The 18374-nt window shown below is 47.3% G+C and overlaps 2 protein-coding genes across 2 annotated transcripts; one reads left to right on the forward strand and one right to left on the reverse strand.

Annotated features, from left to right (window-relative positions):
• Nucleotides 1–6314: 6314 nt before the first annotated feature.
• On the reverse strand, nucleotides 6315–7561 carry ripply2 (ripply transcriptional repressor 2). The gene is made up of 3 exons (XM_057016740.1): nucleotides 6914–7561; nucleotides 6759–6829; nucleotides 6315–6673 (listed from the first exon to the last, which is right to left on the reverse strand). Exons 1-3 carry the CDS (start codon nucleotides 7034–7036, stop codon nucleotides 6511–6513), a joined length of 357 nt encoding a protein of 118 aa, XP_056872720.1. The 5' UTR covers nucleotides 7037–7561; the 3' UTR covers nucleotides 6315–6510.
• Nucleotides 7562–15248: 7687 nt separating this feature from the next.
• LOC130515830 (melanocortin-2 receptor accessory protein 2B-like) lies at nucleotides 15249–17379 on the forward strand. Its single transcript, XM_057016349.1, has 3 exons — nucleotides 15249–15606; nucleotides 15950–16049; nucleotides 16407–17379. The coding sequence occupies exons 1-3, from the start codon at nucleotides 15489–15491 to the stop codon at nucleotides 16873–16875; spliced, it is 687 nt and encodes a 228-aa protein (XP_056872329.1). The 5' UTR covers nucleotides 15249–15488; the 3' UTR covers nucleotides 16876–17379.
• Nucleotides 17380–18374: the final 995 nt, after the last annotated feature.

An 18374-nucleotide genomic window follows, 5' to 3' on the forward strand; every position in this document is an offset into this window, starting at 1 on the left:
ACGCTAACGCTCAGCCGACGGTGGAGGGGGAACCCAGTGGCTGGTTCCCCTTAAAGGAGGGGATCAACGTGGGGATTGAGGAACGGGCCCCTTCTCTTTGTGCTCTTGTGTCTCCTAAAACAAACGCATCCTCCTTTCTGATGGAAGCCTCGTGAAGGTGGTCCACCCCGAGGAACAGATGGTAATGGGGACGACCGCTGGGGGGCTCCTGCATCCAACACACGCCCAACTAAAACTGACGTGCTGGTAAATTCTCTCACCGTTGATTCCATCATGGACAGCAACATTTGAGTTAGAGCTGCGAGCGCCATCAAGCAAACATACATATTCACGATCCACTAATCCCTTCTAAAAATAGCGCCCAACAAATGGACGGCCTCTTGCTGAGCAACATCAGCTAAAAACCGTCTCTTGGCGTGAGACGTCGTCTCTAAACTGAGTAAAACCCACCCGTCACGGGCAAACTACCCCTTTTTGATTTCTTCTTGAGCAGACGCATCACATTTCAGCTGTGTCACAAATTAAAATTGTTCAAATGAACCTTCAACAATACGATATTTTTGTTTAGGGGGAAACAATCAAAACTGTTCATTTTGATTTACTGACATTATTCCCTCACACCGCCAAGAGTCACAGTCTCATTTTCGTGCCAGCAAGAGGAGAGATTTTCATGAGCAGAAGCTTTCAGTCGACAAAACCCTCGCTATGGTAATCGCATGCTAATCACAGTTAACACCAGCGCAGGGTCCTATACTCTAGATTAATGCTGCCGTCGCATATTCACGTTTCCATTAGCATAAATCAGGTTCACCCTGCCTGCGTAATTAATGTTTTCATGTAAAAGATAATAAGATATGGTGATAAGTTCAGGGTACTAGAGCTGAAATTAGTTGTCCACCGAGTTGGCCGGGAATTGTTCGGCACGCAACAAATACGATCAATACGGCCGCTTTCAGGATGCGATCAATCGTGTCGAAAGATATCTGGACTTGGACGGTGTGATCATTGCATCTCTCAAAGAGGTCTGAAGATGCTCAAAATAAAGTTCGAATGTTAAATTTCACATTTTGGGTTTCCTAAGAAACGATCACCAAAATGTTTTAAAGACATTTCTCCTCATTTTGTGCTGCTTTTAAGGTCTGGTTTGAGTTTGTGGGTTAAAATATTACTAAATTATTAACAAGTTAAATTTGCATCGGTGTAAAAAATTCTTGTGCTTCTACTTACAAGGCGCCTATTACTTTAACCGGGATAAAATATGCAACGAGAGCAGGTTATAATGAGCGCGCTCGCTTCTGATTGGTGGAAAAGTCAAAACAAATCCATAACAAACATGGGCGCTACTGACACTTGGCGGAAAAAATAAATGAATTCTGTTTCCAGTAACATGCTTTTGCTTTTAAATTATGGATGGAAAATAGTATTTTATTAATATTTCTGACACTTGCAGGTGCAAAGTGACCCTGGAACAAACATGTTTACTGGTGAAAGCTGATGAGGGTTAAAATGGCAACGTTCCATTTTCAGCGTCAAAATGGCGAATCCCTTCCCTCCGAGGGACGGCCGCTTTGTGCACGACCACGTTATAATGAAATGCTGCAAACAGGTGTTTTATTTTCAGCCTTTTTCCCACGTGCCCCCCCCCCCCGAACCCTCCTGACAGTGACGCCCTGCCGTCACCTGTGCCATCAGCCCCCCCCTCGCCTCTGTTCCCAAACATCCAGGAAACTGGTTCTGCATGTGACCAGTCAACTTTAAGTTAGAGGTGATGGGAAGGAATCGGGAATTTTGCATTATTTATGAGCGTGTCCGTGTGGGTCATGTGATGCAGAACCACTAACAAGGACGCTACACAGGTGTGCTACACACCTGTGTACTTTACTCAAGCAGGATTTACGGGGAGGTGCTGTTCCGTATTTGTGGGTTTGGCCCCCCCTGGGACCCCCGTCCTTCCTCCCTAATGTGGAGCATTCCTCTCAGACTGGTGACCTCGCGTGACGGACGGCGTCCTCATGCTCGTAATCAGCCGACGCGACTGGCCGCGGCCCCCGCGAGGCCCGAGAAGGCGCGTTTGGGGATCAGGAATGTAAAAAATGAGAGGGGGGAGGGAAAAGAACCTCAAGATGGGAACGAAAGACAGAGCAGAAGGATCAAAGGGGTGACGTTAAGAGCGCGTGATATTTAAAACAAAGCCGGAACGATCAAAGGGGAGACAAGTCGGAACTCTTTCCACAAACTCACGCCAGCGTTGCTGAATGTGAACGCTGTTTCCATGGCGATGCGTGAACCTGACCCGTGGTTCCCAACGCCACCTTCCGCAGCCTCCTTCCGCATGGGTGTCGAGGACCCGTGTTGCATCACTTTGGGTCTCTGGACGCGCGGGCCGAGCGAGAGAATCTCAGACAAGGGCAGTAATTTGCAGAGTGTGTTTCAAAGTTATTCCAGCTCCCTGCAGCTCAGCAGTGTCTGACCCCTCTCCCCATCTGTCTGCTAAGAGGGCTACAGGGAGGAATCAGCCCAAATTACCTTTATTGATCCGGAGAGACAGGTGAATACCAAACAGGCCGCTCTGCTCTTAGTTCCTCTTGTTTTTCCGTCCCTCCACCCCCCCCCCATCCCCCTTCGGTACCGCGAGGAGAGAAAACACACAGGAGCATTTATGTGTGTGTGTGTGGGGGGGGGGGGGGTCACTTTAACCGCCACCACACGTTACTGTATCAGCTGCTGCAGTGATTTACTGTTCACATTCAGGTTGCTGTGATTAAAGCTGCCTTCTTGTTGCTCATCTCTCAACAGCCACCGGGAGAAAGCGAGCGGCTGTTTTTCTGCCTCCAATCCGCCGTTGTCCTTTCGCCCCAGCATACAAATCACTGTGGCGGCGGGAAAGATACTCCATTAGGTCCAACTCTGAGTTAAATCAATGCGTGACTTATCAAATGAAATAGGGGATTATGAGGTAATCACCTGGCAAACGTTGCTGAAATTGTAATTATCTCCACTGCACATGTCTCGGAGAGAGGAGCCCAAACTAACTACTTAAGTGGAGGTTGTGATCAGGCGGTGGAGAAAAGCACAACAGCTATATCTCTTAGGCAGCAGCGTGAGGGAGAATGTTTATGCGTCAACAACGCCGCGGTGTCTGCAGCCCAACAGTCGCACACGTATGCCGAATTTATGCCGCCTTTTTGCTGCAGGACGGCTGCGTCGTTGCCTCGTGGCATTTTTGTTTGTGTCAAAATGATGCAGAGATCATTTTTCCCCTAAGTGGTTTACAGAGATGATTAGAACAAGATAGTTCAAATGTACATTAAACAGTCAATTTATAAAATAAAAAAAGGGAAAATACATTAAATAACTGTTGTTTTTTAAATATTATTTTAGGGTGTATTTACTTTATCTTTAAGACAATGCTATGCTTTATAGTGGAAAGAACTAGCAAGATAAAAAGTTTTAAGAAAGATGTGTGTTATGTGTCATCCCTTATGTTTTCATTTACTTAATCTCTCTACATTTATGCAACTTTTCCTCCATTTGAGATTACAAAAATCTAGTTAACCATCTCATTTTAAGTCTTCACGGTTAACTCGTGTAAACAACCCATTTGTTCATGGGTTTCGGGCTCCGTCATTGGTTTTCCTGCAGTCACTCCGATCTGGGAAAATTGTCCAAGCGCAACACTGCCACCTGCTGGAGACGGTCCCGAACGACCTAATCATTTCCTGCAAAGGCGACTTGGCTGAAAACACCAGTTGGGGCCTGAACCAGCACGACTGCAGTGTTTTGCATCGTCAAGTTAAATAAAATATGGGGCCGTGGTTAAATGACTTGAGGATATGTCTTCTTAAAGCACCGTTGGTTCTGATTGGCGGTGCCCACAGTTCAAACAGCACCAAAAATCGTGTGTTTTGAACACCATCTACAATAACATCTCCCAATGGGTAATATTATTAAAGGTAAGGAACATAGCAGTATACTTGCTGTGTTTGTGTCCAGAGTCAGGAACCAATAAAAATAATGTGTTGCTTAATGACACAGACCAGCAACACAGTGCACCCAATTAACTGTATATCTTCCACGTTTTCAGGTGCCTCTTTCTTCTTCTTCGTTTGATTTGATTGGCGGCTTGCAACAGACTTCAGGGTGCACTACCGCCACCTATCCAGGTGCCCCCTCCACAGAACCGTCAACAGAAGCGATCGCACAGTGCCCCCTGCTGGCTCAGATATGAACGACCTTTTCCAGTCCATCAGGTCATCTCCAATCTTAGTCGACCAGTGACAGCTGGAAGTGTGACTGTGGGAAGAGAGCGGAGTTTGCTCTGACGAGTCACACTCCGTCACCTCTGCTGGTGTGTGTGATCACACCGCAGCACACACTTGCCCACAACCACAGATAACTGGCAAAAATCACACAAGGCCACAAAATCAGTGGTGTGAAAAGTGCAATGTCAGCAGACTGGCTTAAATCATATTAGGGCAATAGTTTGGGAACCTGACAGCAAACTTGTTATTTTTTTGCACATAGATAAATGTGAGGACACATCAAACCTGTTGAGAAGTGATGTCACCGGTTCCCCGCGGCAGAGGCTGAGGGAGGGCTTTTGAATGGTTTTCACCCCTTTAGGTGTGTCTTCACACTCTCATTCACACCAGCCCCTGGGAAAGTTCAGCACATGTTCATGCACAAAATGTGCAAAAGTTCATCAAAGTTCAAAATACTCATCAACACTGTTCATGTCAACCACCAGATTAATCAAAATCTCTCATTACCTCTCATTTGTAGTTGCACGTCTCCACTCTGATAGAAGCATTTCTTCACGTGCGACTGTCTTTCTGCTCATTTCTCAGCTTCATCTGCGTCATTTTCTATGGAAGCGAAAAAGAAAACCTTCACATTCGTCTACATACACACTGTTTAATCAACTTCCTCCACCCAGAAACAGCAAAAAAGATGATTTATTGCTCCAGTTTATGTCATGAAAGTGCTTCAACCGGCTTAAACATTCAGGAAAAGGTCAGAGGTTCATCAGACAAGGCTTCGGGTGCTGGTTTTATATTAACGCCCGGGGTGAACAGATTTCACACCTGAATAAGTGACGCTCCTGAACGCAGCAGCTCTGACACCCGGGCCTGGGAAAGTCTGCAGCAGCACGAAGTTGAAGAGGTTATCGGGCCAACACCGCCGTCGCTGCCTTGCATACGCTTATCCAGCAACATGAAACATTCATTACACCACTCTGTGTGTGTGCATGCGTGCCTGCTCTTGTAATGTCTACATATTGAATAACAAAATCCTCATTCTATTAAAAGTGAGGGCGTTTTTATGAAATGAGGACATTTTGGCTGGTCCTCACACTGAGAGTTAAGATGTGGCTTTAAGGCTGTGTTCACAATTTGGTTTCTATTATGTGTTATGCCTATAAAGGTCCTCACAAGGATGTAAATAAATGAGTGTGTGTGTGTGTTCTATTATGTATTATGCCTATAAAAGTCCTTACAAAGATGTAAATAAAGGAGTGTGTGTTTCCTTTGGACTTCTTGATTATTGAAGGTGTCATCGGGGTTTTGGGATTATGGTGATGATTAGCTTCACGCTAAAGCTGTTGTGGAATCTAATCTAATCCGGGTTCTGAAGCGCACGTTAGAAACAAAATGGACTGACTCCAAGGTGACGAGCCCACCGTGCGTCAGGGCAACGTGTGCAAACGTTGCACCCCATAAAACACCCGAAGGCTGCTGCAAAGGTTCCCACGGATGTTTCAAGAATGGCGATGAAGTTCATCAGAACAGGAATGTTTGGACTGAATCCTGTGGATTAAATGAATAAAAACAACAAGGATTCTTCTTTAATACACTGGACTAAAAACCAAAAATGCATCATTGCAGCCAAGATGAGCTGCAGCTAATTAGAGCGTGTCTGCTGGTACTTAAATCGATGTTTGCTTATTTTCCCAGGTGGACAAAATCCGCGTTTTGGTTCAGACAGGGTCAGCTTTTATTTGGGTTTTTATAATTCTTTAATTCTGTCAAACGCCTCTCGTCCCTCCATCCAGCCACGACCTTCTGCAGATCTCGACACCTCTCACGTGTCACGCTGCCCCCGCGCGTCCGCAGGCGCAGAAAATGACGCGCTGGTTTCCGGGACTGTTTCCGTGGGAACAGCAGGCGGATGTGTCTTCAAATACACCCCAGAAATCTCAAGATTGTGTCAATAATATGGATTATTGAGATGCGAAGCACAGAGAACTTTCCAGCTCTGTTTTTAAGTATAAAAGGGTCAAAGTTTGATTCTCAATGATTAAAACCCCAATAACATCGGTTTCGGTGATTTTATTGAGAATTTCAGCACATTTGATACAGTAAACGCATAAAACGAATAATTTAGAATTAACATTTTTTGTTTCGTTCGCGGGTAAAAAAGTCTATTTACAGATATTTACAGTAAATAAGTTAAGAGGAATATATTATCACGTTACGCCGCAGAGACTTTAAAGGCTCTGGGCAGAAACGGTTAATTCAGTTCTTTTTCCATCTCCTCTTCCTCCTCGTCGCTGTCTTCATCACTGCTGGAGTCTTCATACACACAGATGGTCGCTTGGACCGGATAGTTGCGCAGCAGCGTCTCTGCGTCCCGGTACAGGTAGTCGAAGCACTTGGACTTGGGCCAGAACAACCTTAACGAAGCAGATCAGCATTAACTCAAGATCCCCGATCCCCTAACCCAACGAGCAGAGCCTGGTTCCAGATGCTGCCGCTTACCTGACGGGATGCACAAAGGGCGGGGTTTTGGGCTGCTTCGCCAAAGGTTGGTCACCGTGAGAAGAACGAGCCTGAGGGTTAAAAGTCAGAAAGACCTTTTTAGGCTTCTGTGAACCACAAACGGACACCAGGGCGGAAACCTTCCCAAAACTCACTCTGTCCACACCGGGACTGTCCTCTCCCCTCGTCCACGGTCTCCACAAACCACCGGGCTGCCGGGTCCCGCCGCTTCCATTAAACGCTGAAGGTAATCCACTGGTGCCTGTGAATGTCGCCATAGTTCCTTGCAGCCGTCAGCCTCTGAACGTCCTGAGAGAATGCTTGTGCGATGGCAGGAGCCTCGTATTTATCAGGGCCCTGCGCGCCGGTGCCAAATTGCGCATGTGACGCCCCTCAACGCGGCACAGTGTCGAGGTGCGAGATCACACTTGAGCAAACCCGAGCCACATGTTCGCTCCCCATCTCCGTGAGTCCCCTGGGACCTTCGATTTGTGAGACGGTATATTTTCATCACAACACAACATACATTTCAATCAGCAGCGCCTGTGGGTGCGTCACTAAGTATATTGGGTTTTGAAAGACGATGACGTGCATGAGCAGCCTCTCGTGGCTCCTGTGCAGACACGTGATGCGTTTACGTGCCCAGACATTTGTGTATATTTGTGTATTAACAGATCTGATACGTGTGCTGAACTCTTCAACCTTTCGGCGTCTCCATGCGGCGCCATTTGTGTGAGAGGTGTGAACAAACACGTGGCCCGCTGTCGTGACCCGCGGCGGGGGGTCGTCGCAGAAGGCTCGTGTGCGTGTGCGGAGCGGGCTGGCCACGCGTCAGTCATGTGCACGAGTCAACAGCGGGTGCTGCGCCTCAGCAGATGACGGGAAACGTGAGCGCATCGTTCACGCGCTCGGGAATGAGGAATTATATCAGCAATTTGCGGCTTTCATACAAGTGGCTACACAAAGTGTGAATTTAATCAGTCCCGTCCTACCTCCCAGTGCGCGCCAGTAGGGAGCAGTGCTGGTCTGGTCTTTTATAATGGATTTATAATTGTGGAGTTTTTTTCTCTCCAGCTCATAGGTTCTGTTTTATTTATTTAATTAGTTAAAGTAGCACTTTAAAATCGGCAGGATTTGAACAGTGTGAGGTGCTAATTTGCGTAGAAAAATAGGGGTTTGTATTAGGACCAATTTCGTGTCTTCATCCTCTGCCTGTTCCTCCATTAGAACGACATCTTTTGTGTCATAAATGGCGCGTTTTGGTTTCGTTTTTTTCCCCCCATAATGGGTATTTGGAGGGATCTCGGAGGGAATGAAAGAACACAAAAGGACAGAAAAGAGCACATGTCCGCTCTCTGAATGCAGCAGAAATTCAGGTTTCATGTCAATGCCCCGGAGAATGCAGCACGTCCCCATGCAAATGGACAAAAAAAGTCCCCCAGTGAGAAACTAAAGCCTGAGCAAACGGACGTGTTCTGAGGAAGAGAAGTGAGCTGACGAAGGCATCGTGATCAACCTATTCCCAAGATGTCCGTCCTCTGGAAAGTTCGAATCGGGCCCAGAACCCCTCCGATGAGCACATCATATTTTAAAATACCTCCAATTTTAGATGCCCCTCACTCACATTTGCAGCTTAAAAAAACAGAAACGTGGGTAAATCTGCTAATAATTGATGATTCAGCTTATTCCCACAGCCAATAGACCTGGAAATGTTCCTTCCGGTGCTTCTCTTCAGAATTGGGAATAAACACATGAAGGCAGCAGGGAAGCGTCGCCTCAAGCGGAAACGGAGGAAGTTTTGGGCCAAAATGGTGGGTGCGAGGGCGGTTGTGTCATCTGTCGTCACCGGGAAAAGAGCCGAGCCAATCCAGACGTGGCGTCCTTTAAACTAGCTTAAACACCCAAAGCTAAAGAGCCAAGACATGAAACACGTGGAGGTCGTTGCCTCTGGCGCTCGTGACATGACTCAGGATATTACATCTATGATGAGCCTGTTGTTGTTGTTGATGATGATGATCATGATGATGATGATGATGATGATGATGATATAAACATGGTGATTTTCAGCTGCACTTGAAAACTTGTTCTACTACTACTGTGCTACTGCTGCTGCTGCTGCTGCTGCTACTGCTACTGCTGCTGCTGCTGCTGCTACTGCGCTGCTGCTGCTACTGTGCTGCTGCTGCTGTGCTACTGCTGCTACTGTGCTGCTGCTACTGTGCTGCTGCTACTGTGCTGCTACTGCTGCTGCTGCTGCTGCTGCTGCTGCTGCGCTGCTGCTACTGCGCTGCTGCTGCTGCTACTGCTGCTGCTGCGCTGCTGCTACTGCGCTGCTGCTGCTGCTGCTACTGTGCTACTGCTGCTACTGTGCTGCTGCTACTGTGCTGCTACTGCTGCTGCTACTGCGCTGCTGCTACTGCTACTGCTGCTGCTGCTACTGTGCTGCTGCTGCTACTGTGCTACTGCTGCTACTACTGCGCTGCTGCTACTGCTGCTACTGTGCTGCTGCTACTGTGCTGCTGCGGCTGCTGTGCTACTGCTGTGTGCTACTGCTGCTGCTACTGTGCTGCTGCTACTGTGCTACTGCTGCTGCTACTGCGCTGCTGCTACTGTGCTGCTGCTGCTGTGCTACTGCTGTGCTACTGCTGCTGCTACTGTGCTACTGCTGTGCTACTGCTGCTGCTACTGCGCTGCTGCTACTGTGCTACTGCTGCTACTGTGCTACTGCTGCTACTGTGCTGCTGCTGCCGTGCTACTGCTGTGCTGCTGCTGCTGTGCTACTGCTGCTGCTACTGTGCTGCTGCTGCTGTGCTACTGCTGCTGCTACTGTGCTGCTGCTACTGTGCTGCTGCTGCTGCTGCTACTGTGCTACTGCTGCTGCTACCGTGCTACTGCTGCTACTACTGTGCTGCTGCTGCTGCTGTGCTACTGCTGCTGCTACTGTGCTACTGCTGCTGCTACTGTGCTACTGCTGCTGCTACGTGCTACTGCTGCTACTACTGTGCTACTGCTGCTGCTACTGTGCTGCTGCTACTGTGCTACTGCTGCTGCTACCGTGCTACTGCTGCTACTACTGTGCTGCTGCTGCTGTGCTACTGCTGCTACTACTGCTACTATTGTGCTGCTGCTGTGCTGCTACTGTGCTGCTGCTACTGAAATCCTCTGGCCGTCCTTTTCTGCAACAGAGACGCACGGCGTTACGGTTTGAAAAAAAGGACGTGGAGCCGCTGACGTAGACAGGCTCCATGGACACACACACATAAACACACACATAGACACACACACACACATAAACACACACACACACATACTCCAGCTGTTTCGTCTAAACACAGAGCAGTTTGGGAGCCCTGCGGCTTCACTACAGCAACAAATGGACTTGATCTCTCCTGCATTTGCCTAATTTAATCCTTCATTAACAGAACGCGTTGGCTGAACTCACATGGGGGCAGTCTGGGGGGGCAAAGCTGAATTCCAGATATGGAGGTGCCGACTGCTTGATTTGAAAACGTGAGCCTTCTATTAGTGCCGATTAAAGGTGATTACAGCAGCAAATTTGATCAAAAAGCAGTCTGACAGCAGCCCCCCCAGTCCTCCACTTCATCCTCACCGGGCCGAATCTGCATGTGAGTCGTGAGCTTGAACCCGTCCTGCTGGTCCTCATGTGAGGCCATGATAAACTCATTACTCTGAGCATGTTTACTGTAGCCTCTGTGTACAGAGCTATGTTCTCAGAACGGCTGCAGGAAAGGTCAGACTGATCTTGGATCGGGTTTAATTGAAGTCCTGCGTGTTTCCCTGGTTACCATGATGCATGGCGGTAGTCTTCATGATGAGCAGAAGAGTTCAGAGACTGATATTATTAACAGGGCAACTCTTAAGTTCAATGACAATAAAATACATGAAGCAACACCAACTTCGGTGCAGCAAATGGGATATATAAATCATTTCCTACTTGTGGAATCGTGTCACGGACCAGACGAGAACCCAGATTTAGGCTGAACGCGGCTTTATTGTCAGACACCGACAACAGACAGAATTTACCGGGGAGCAGGGAGAACAGAATGGTCAGGAACAGGCAAGGTCGGAACCGGGCAGGCAGGCAAACAGGAAAACGCTGGAAAGTCATCGGAACACGATTAACGCTCTGGCCGGGAGCTGGTGTGCCTCCGGGGATTAAGAAAGGGGCACACCTGGGGCACAACAGCCGCGACAGAATCGCGGATTATATTTTTTTCCTGCTGTCAGTGACTGATCCAAATCTGACAGTGTTGTGCAAATATATTTGTGAGTCTGATCCATCCCAGCCGAGAAAAAAACCCAGCAAAAACCCTCCCGCAAGCGTCGCTTTGGATGACAAAGACATGAGAGAGCTGCTGGGACTGATGTTGCAAGACGTCTGAGATGAAATAAAATCCCAGAGACTCTGAAACCAGAACCAGACACACAAAGGGAACTTAATCCTCATTTCCTCTCTTCTTTTCTTTTCCTTGTGAGAAAATGTAGATAACAGGCGTTAGCACACCGATGTCCTGAGAGCAACAAGGTGGGAGATCTTTTAAATGCTCCTGGTGATGCACAGAGCCATCCTGTCAGGTGAGTCGGTTGTCTAACAGCCCTGAATGTTGCAGGAGTCCTTCAGACAGAGAGAGGGAGAGAAGCACGTGGAAAAGAAAAGCTCTGATGAAAACAACATGGGGGGGGGCTACATCACTGAGTTATAAAAAAATACTATAATTGGCAACGGTATTACCTAAAAATGCAGATATTTTGCTATAGTTGTCCAGCAGAATCCTGTTTTTAAAAGAACCGGGGGGATGAATTTGAACGTGGACGCTTCTCAAACAGCCTCAAAATATGACATTAAAGTTACTTGGGAATGTTCACATTGTGTGGATTATTCCAGAAATGTAGACACATGCTTTTTAAATTCCCTTCCCACCAGATTAAAGGAAAATGTCAGCATTTCCGGCATGTGTGTTTAGAGCAGTACGGAAGAAAGCATCTGATCAATATGAGAGACCCTTTGTGGGATGAGATTTATATCATGGTTGATGGCAGAACTAACCACTTACAGGCTCCGCCCCCTCCGTTCTGGGGTAAGGACCATCAGAACATCATTATTTGAACTTGCTGCTTCCTCTAAAGTGGAAAATTCTGCATTTGTTGACAAAAGCAAAGGTGCCTTGAGTGAGGTTCCTTGGGAACCAAGGCAGCATCGGCCCCATTGAAAAGGTGCTTTGATGAGTTAAGATGTGGACAAGCAGTCTCCATGGCAACGTGCACTGTTAAATCCTCCTGAGTTTACAGATCCTTGTCTTTATCCTGACTGATTGCTCTTTTTTTGCACTCATTCAAGATTCAAGATTCAAGATGTACTTTATTCATCCCGTAGGGAAATTGAATTGTAGTAGCAGCCTAACGTGGATTAATATAACTGTAGTCTAGGTTTTGTATTTACAAAGTATAGAAATAGAATAAATAAATACAAATAAGATTAGAACGTTATAAGCATATATACAGCATATATTATAAGAATATATATAATATATACACAATATAATATATACATATTATAAGCATTATAAGCATATATACATAAATATAGAATAAAATAGAAATAAAATGACAACATAAACATTAGACAATTATTGTTATTGAGTGGGTTTGGATGAATTATAGAGTTTAATGGTGGACGGCAGGAAGGACTTCCTGTCCCGTTCCTTAGAGCAGCGAGGCTGCAGGAGTCTGCTGCTGAAGCTGCTTCTCAGTTTGTCCACTGTGTTATGGGGGGGGGGGGGGGACTGTCCATGATTGTCCGCAGTTTCAACACCATCCTGTCCCTCACCACCTCGTCCAAGTTTGCAAGATTACAGCCAACAACAGACCCTGCCTTTTTGATGAGTTTGTTAAGTCTGTTGGCATCCAACCTCTTAAGACACGAGCTCTTGTTTGATATGCAATTTTTATTTCTCTTTGCTATTTGGACTTATTGGAACCCGATAAGTATAAAAACTAAGCATCATCTTTTGACATGATGTAGTTTTAGAGAAAAATGATGGCCACATATGTGTACACTCGGTCTGAATTACCATAAAGCACAATAAAATCAATAATAAAGTTTTTGTGTAATAGAATGAAAAACTCTTTATTTGAATCCTGAATACAGGTTAGACTGTAATGACAATAATAACACATTATTAATAACACATACAAACATAGTTTTGAACATGTTTTAAACATCACAGCCCAAAAAACAAAACAAAATAACACGTCATATGTCTGTCACATCTATGTATGAAATTCTACGTAACAGTTGCGCTCGGTTTGAACACCTTGCAGGTCACACAACGCACTCGGGTTCTCCCTGTGCAGCCTGCTGCTCTGCATCGTGCTGCATTCTTCATGCTGATCATCTCTGGGAGATGTGCATTAGCCCTCCTGCGGACAGACACATGGGGCACTGCCATCACTGGACGTTTTTTCCCTTGTAATGATGCATCTTCTCCCTCTGACAGCTCTGGAAAGTCTGCATCATCTTCTTGACTGTGATGCTGGGCCAAGAAGGTCCTGGCCACTTCCATGCGAAACTCCAGGAACTGCATGATGCTCTTCCTTGGTGCCCCACACGTTGTCAGATCTTTGCGATAGAGTAGCCAGCTGTTGGCTAAAGCCAGATCTGTGAAGTGCATTAGCATCCTCATTGTCCACTTCTTAGTACGGCTGCTCAGGCGATAATAACTGATCATTCTGTCGGTCAAGTCAACTCCACCCATCTTGAGGATGTACTCCCGGACAATGCTTGGTCGGGAGACAGACACATATTTTTTCTGTTTCTTGTCCCAGCGCCGGCAGGTGTCTTCAGGTTGTGTACCATGAACAGCAGATATCATGAGAACTGGTTTGTTGTCAAACCACTTCACGACACACAACTGTCCATCTTCAGTAGAAACTTCTTTTGAAGTACCTCTTCCTGCATTTTGCATGATTTTATCAGCAGGTAACTTCTGCACTGCTGCAGTGACCCGGTTCTTCATTACTGTACCAGTCATGTACAGCTCCTTCTTCAGCATTTGCTCCGCACCTTGGATGCTTGTGAAGAGCCGGTCACAATACACTTTTGTGCCACGATGCAGAGTTTGACACAGACGAGCCATGACTAAACTTCCCAAACCCAGACCCTCTGGTTCTTCGACCTGCTCACGCAATGCAGCCGAACCTTGATACAGATCAAAGTCCAGCACAATGCCATCTGTTGTGGCACAAACAAAGTTCTTTATGCCAACAGGGTTCGGCTTCATTGGCAAATACTGCCTACATGGACAGGCTCCTGTGAAAGGAATCATCTGTTCATCGATCGATACACATTCAGGCCGAGTCTGAGACCTGCAGCCTTGCAAAATCCTATCCAGAAAAGGTCGCACCTCCTGTGTCGCTCATCAGGGGGTCGGACACACAGCTCCGCAGTCTCACAAACTGTGGCCAACCTGTCAGGTAGTCCTCGATCCAAGAAACAAGGGGAGCATCCATCTGCATGTTCTCCAACTTAGCCCTCAGCAGTCTTGGCTGGATGGTGTTGAAGGCAAAAGAGAAGTCAAAGAACATGACCCGCACTGTGGTGTTTAGTCTGTCCAAGGAGGAGTAAGCCCTCTGCAGCAGGTATATCACTGCGTCATCAACCCCCACCTTGGGCTGATAGGCAAACTGCAGAGGGTCCTGAAAGGGGCTCACCAGAGGTCTGAGGGGTGTCAGCACCAGCCGCTCCATGACCTTCATAATGTGGGAGGTCATTGCTATTGGCCTGTAGTCACTCGGTGCCACAGGATGGGTCTTCTTCGGCACCGGGACCAGGCAGGATGTCTTCCAAAGCACTGGGATCCTCTGAAGAACAGGTGCTGCAGTGTTCCACACAGCTGCCTGGAGCAGTTCTTCAGCACTCGTGGGCTGATGCCATCCGGTCCGGTTCAACAAGTTCTTCACTGGAATAATTAAAGTACACTCCCACGAGTGTGTGTGGGTAACCAGCCAAGTCATTGTGGCCATTTTTAATGTGCTATAAAAGAATTAACCAGCTCTTTATACTTGAAACGTCATTTTAAATCAGATCCTCGACCGACCAGTGCAGTCTATTGTCACTGGCCACCAGGTGGCGCTGCGAGAAAGAGGAAGGTCCTTGTTTTCAACCACTTCACGCCAAAACGTTGAAATAAACTGTGGTCACACGATGCCTGAGGTCTGTTATTAAGTAGGTTCGGGCAGTAAAACATGTAAATAAACTAAATCCAGATGTTTTCTTTACACTCGGGGCATCGGATCATTAATGATCATTAAAATGCAAAACGCATCTGATAAAAAAATGTCAAAATTGTTTTTATAGAACCTATTTCGGTGCATGTGTGTGTGTGTGTGTGTGTGTGTGTGTGTGTGTGTGGTGTGTGTGTGTGTGCCAGAGAGAGAGAGAGAGACAGAGGCGGCGTCGCGCACCGAGGAGCTCGAACGCGTGAACGGGGGCGATACAAACACGGATGCTTACATTCTACCAAAGGCGCACAGCATCTGACCTTTCCAGGGAAACCCCGAAGCCGCTTCAGCATCGCGCAGAGGCTTCCCAGCTCGGGAAATCGGGGCGAGTGTGTCCAAATTTCCTGGTCCGTGACCGCCCAGGACGCACCGCGCCGCTTCGGGACCAGCTTAAGGGGCTTCTGCCGGGACAGGAGAAGGTGCGGGATCATGTCCGCCCTCGGTAACCGCAGCCAGAGCAGCGCACGTCGCGGAGACTACATCTGGCAGTATGAGTACTATGACTACGATGAGCCGGTGTCGTTCGAAGGACTCAGAGCGCACAGATGTGAGGAGAACCGATGTTGATAGATTTAACGTTCGTTTGAGTCTGGTCCAGGTTACACACCTGCTTCTGCTTTACTATTATATTAGCTCAATCAGTCTTTTTAGGATTCTTCAGCTCAGTTCTGATGCCTCTCCTGCCCTGTCTGTGCTGCTGACTAGTGAAAAGTCTTTTTCAACCAGGGAAAAGATGATAAATGACCTTTTTGGAACACAGAAAGCTCCATAATTGGACAGTTGCCCATTTCATTACACTAAATAAAGGCTCTAATCACAGCAACAGAGGGGAAGCAGAGCATCCATCTATGAGGCGGTAAACATCAAAGAATTCTCCTCTTTCATTTCAGACTCCATCGTCATCGGATTCTGGGTTGGACTGGCTGTGTTTGTTATTTTCATGTTCTTCGTGCTCGCGCTGCTCTCAAAGACCAGAGCGCCGCGTCAGGAGTGAGTACATTAGGCACCTACAGCCCTGCGCTCGCTTCCTTTCATTTCTGTCTGTTGCGTAGGGACGCTTTTCAGTTCCAAAGAGAGTGCTCGTGAGTCAGCTCCCACACTTCCTGTGACAGAGGGGTTCTCAGCGCCAAGGCTGCACAGAGATGCAGTCGTGGTAATGCTTCGTGGGGTCAAAGGGTCACTGTCTTATCCAACGCAGCTATCAATTGAGATTATCTGACACCCTAACAAGCATCTTTTGGTCTGTGGGAGGAAATCAAAGTACCTGAAGCTGTCATCCGAACACCTGAAGCTCTCTGCTATAGTCCTCCAACTGTAGTTCTTCATCCTTGTGTTGTTTCTCGACAGGAACCCAGAATCTGCTGACAAGCACCACCGACCTGACGGCTACCCGGTCGACATCGATTCTCTGCAGGACGAAAACGCCCCGTCATTCACCCATCCTTTATTATCGGTGTCCCGGGCGTATTCCCATTTCTGTATTCAGAACAGTCAGGATTCTGGGAAGAAGACGTCTGAGGACAGCAGGTTTGGAGAGCAAAACCTGGTCCCACAGGTGTCCTGTCACCACCTCGGAGGCGGGAGTTCACCCAGGAGGGACACTGTGGAAGTAGATCTGGAGGGGGTCGTCAGCAAACAGCCTCTCCACGGAGGTGCGGGGGACGTTACGGCAGAGGACGACTACGTCTTCTTTACTCAGTTCAACATCCCCAACTTTGTGAGCCTGGAGCAGAGCTCAGAACTGGGAGAGGAAGAGCTGCTGTACGAGCCTTCGGCGGTGCTGGAGCGGCGGGAGGCTCACTGCGACATCCACTAACAGCAACCGGGACACAGCTGGATAAATCTGCACCATAACAAGGTTCTTCTTTTCTTTCATAGGAACAAGCAGGGGAGGCCAGAAGAGACCAGCAAGTTCCTTGAAAAGGAGCCAAACTCATGAGCCATACGCGTTCCATGGCCTGTCTCTGTGAGCTGAATGATGCGTTCCGCTTCCTTCTCACAGATTCCTGACTTGTTCTGCGTCCTTAAGGACAGTTAAACAAATATGCTGCGGCCTCAAATGGAGGCTTCTACTGCAGTGAGCTGAATATCAGAGACAATGTTTGCCGGAACCTCATATGAACTCATTCAAAACTGATTTTTTTCCCCACTAACTTCACCTTTAAAAACAATTTGAAGCCATGCAAATGTAAGCTTTGTGCTTTGCTCCCAAAAGAACCGCGTCATCGTTTTGTAGCACAGGTTTGTGTGATACGCTTACATGTAATTACAGGCCGATGTTGCTCGGGTACCCGTGATTAAAAAGCTGCTTGTGAAGGCATTTGTCATCAACAGACATCAATTGCGGCCTCAGACGTGTTCATAAGTGGCCAATCATAATTATTGTTAAAAGACAAGTTTACCTTAGATTCAGTGGAAGTCAAGTCTTTAATTGGCCCTGTTGCCACAGATGCAGCATTTGGTGTTGGGAATGCAACAGAAAATGATTCATTTGTGACCTTTAATTATCGCTACTGCTGGCGGCTGTTGCTCCTTCGCATGATAATTAGAAAACTAGTAGATGGCAACATTAATGACGATGATCTTGGGATAAAATATCAGCCGCTCAGTCAGGAAGAACCTCTCTGCAGGACAGCTTTGGCTAAAATTGCTCATTCTTTAGCAAGCAAGTCTGGGGTTTCATTTGATGTTTAATGTGCTAACAGGCAGTGGAGGCACCAATTCCTTCATCTCCTATAAACCTACTTTTTGCTGCATCTTTAGCATGACATAAACGACAAAGACGAGTGGTAATAACCTGTCCTTCGTTCGGGATGGCTAGCCTGCGTCCTCCTATCCCTGGGAGAGGATAAGCGTGGGAAACACCCAACAGACACGCGTCTGTATGTAATGCCAACAGGAACAAAGCTTCAAGTCACTCTTGTCAGCCTCAGACACGCCAAACGCTCTGATGACAGACAGGCGGCATCAGTCGTTTCAGTCAAAGAAATAAAGAGCAGCCAAAATGGCCAAAAGCCTGGAAAAGGTCAGAATTATCTGTGTCTGTCAAATTTGAAAGCAGATTTAGAGTTCATGGTGGCTGCAGATCTCCAGAGGGTTAAATGGTCAGTCAAGGGGTGTAGTGAGAGGCCACATCCAGTGGGTGGGGCTGTAGAGTTACTACCATGCAGAAGAGACGTTTGCTCCTTAGTCTGAACAGGTCCAAGAAGGTTCTACAAAGTCTCCAGCAAGCATGTTTTCAGTTGGCAATGACACCACCGAACATGGAGAGAGGGGGGAGTGGGAGGGGAAACATCCAGAGGTGGGTGGACCTGT

This window comes from Takifugu flavidus, chromosome 19 (genome assembly GCF_003711565.1).
Source record: "Takifugu flavidus isolate HTHZ2018 chromosome 19, ASM371156v2, whole genome shotgun sequence".
In the NCBI taxonomy this organism is placed as follows: Eukaryota; Metazoa; Chordata; class Actinopteri; order Tetraodontiformes; family Tetraodontidae; genus Takifugu; species Takifugu flavidus.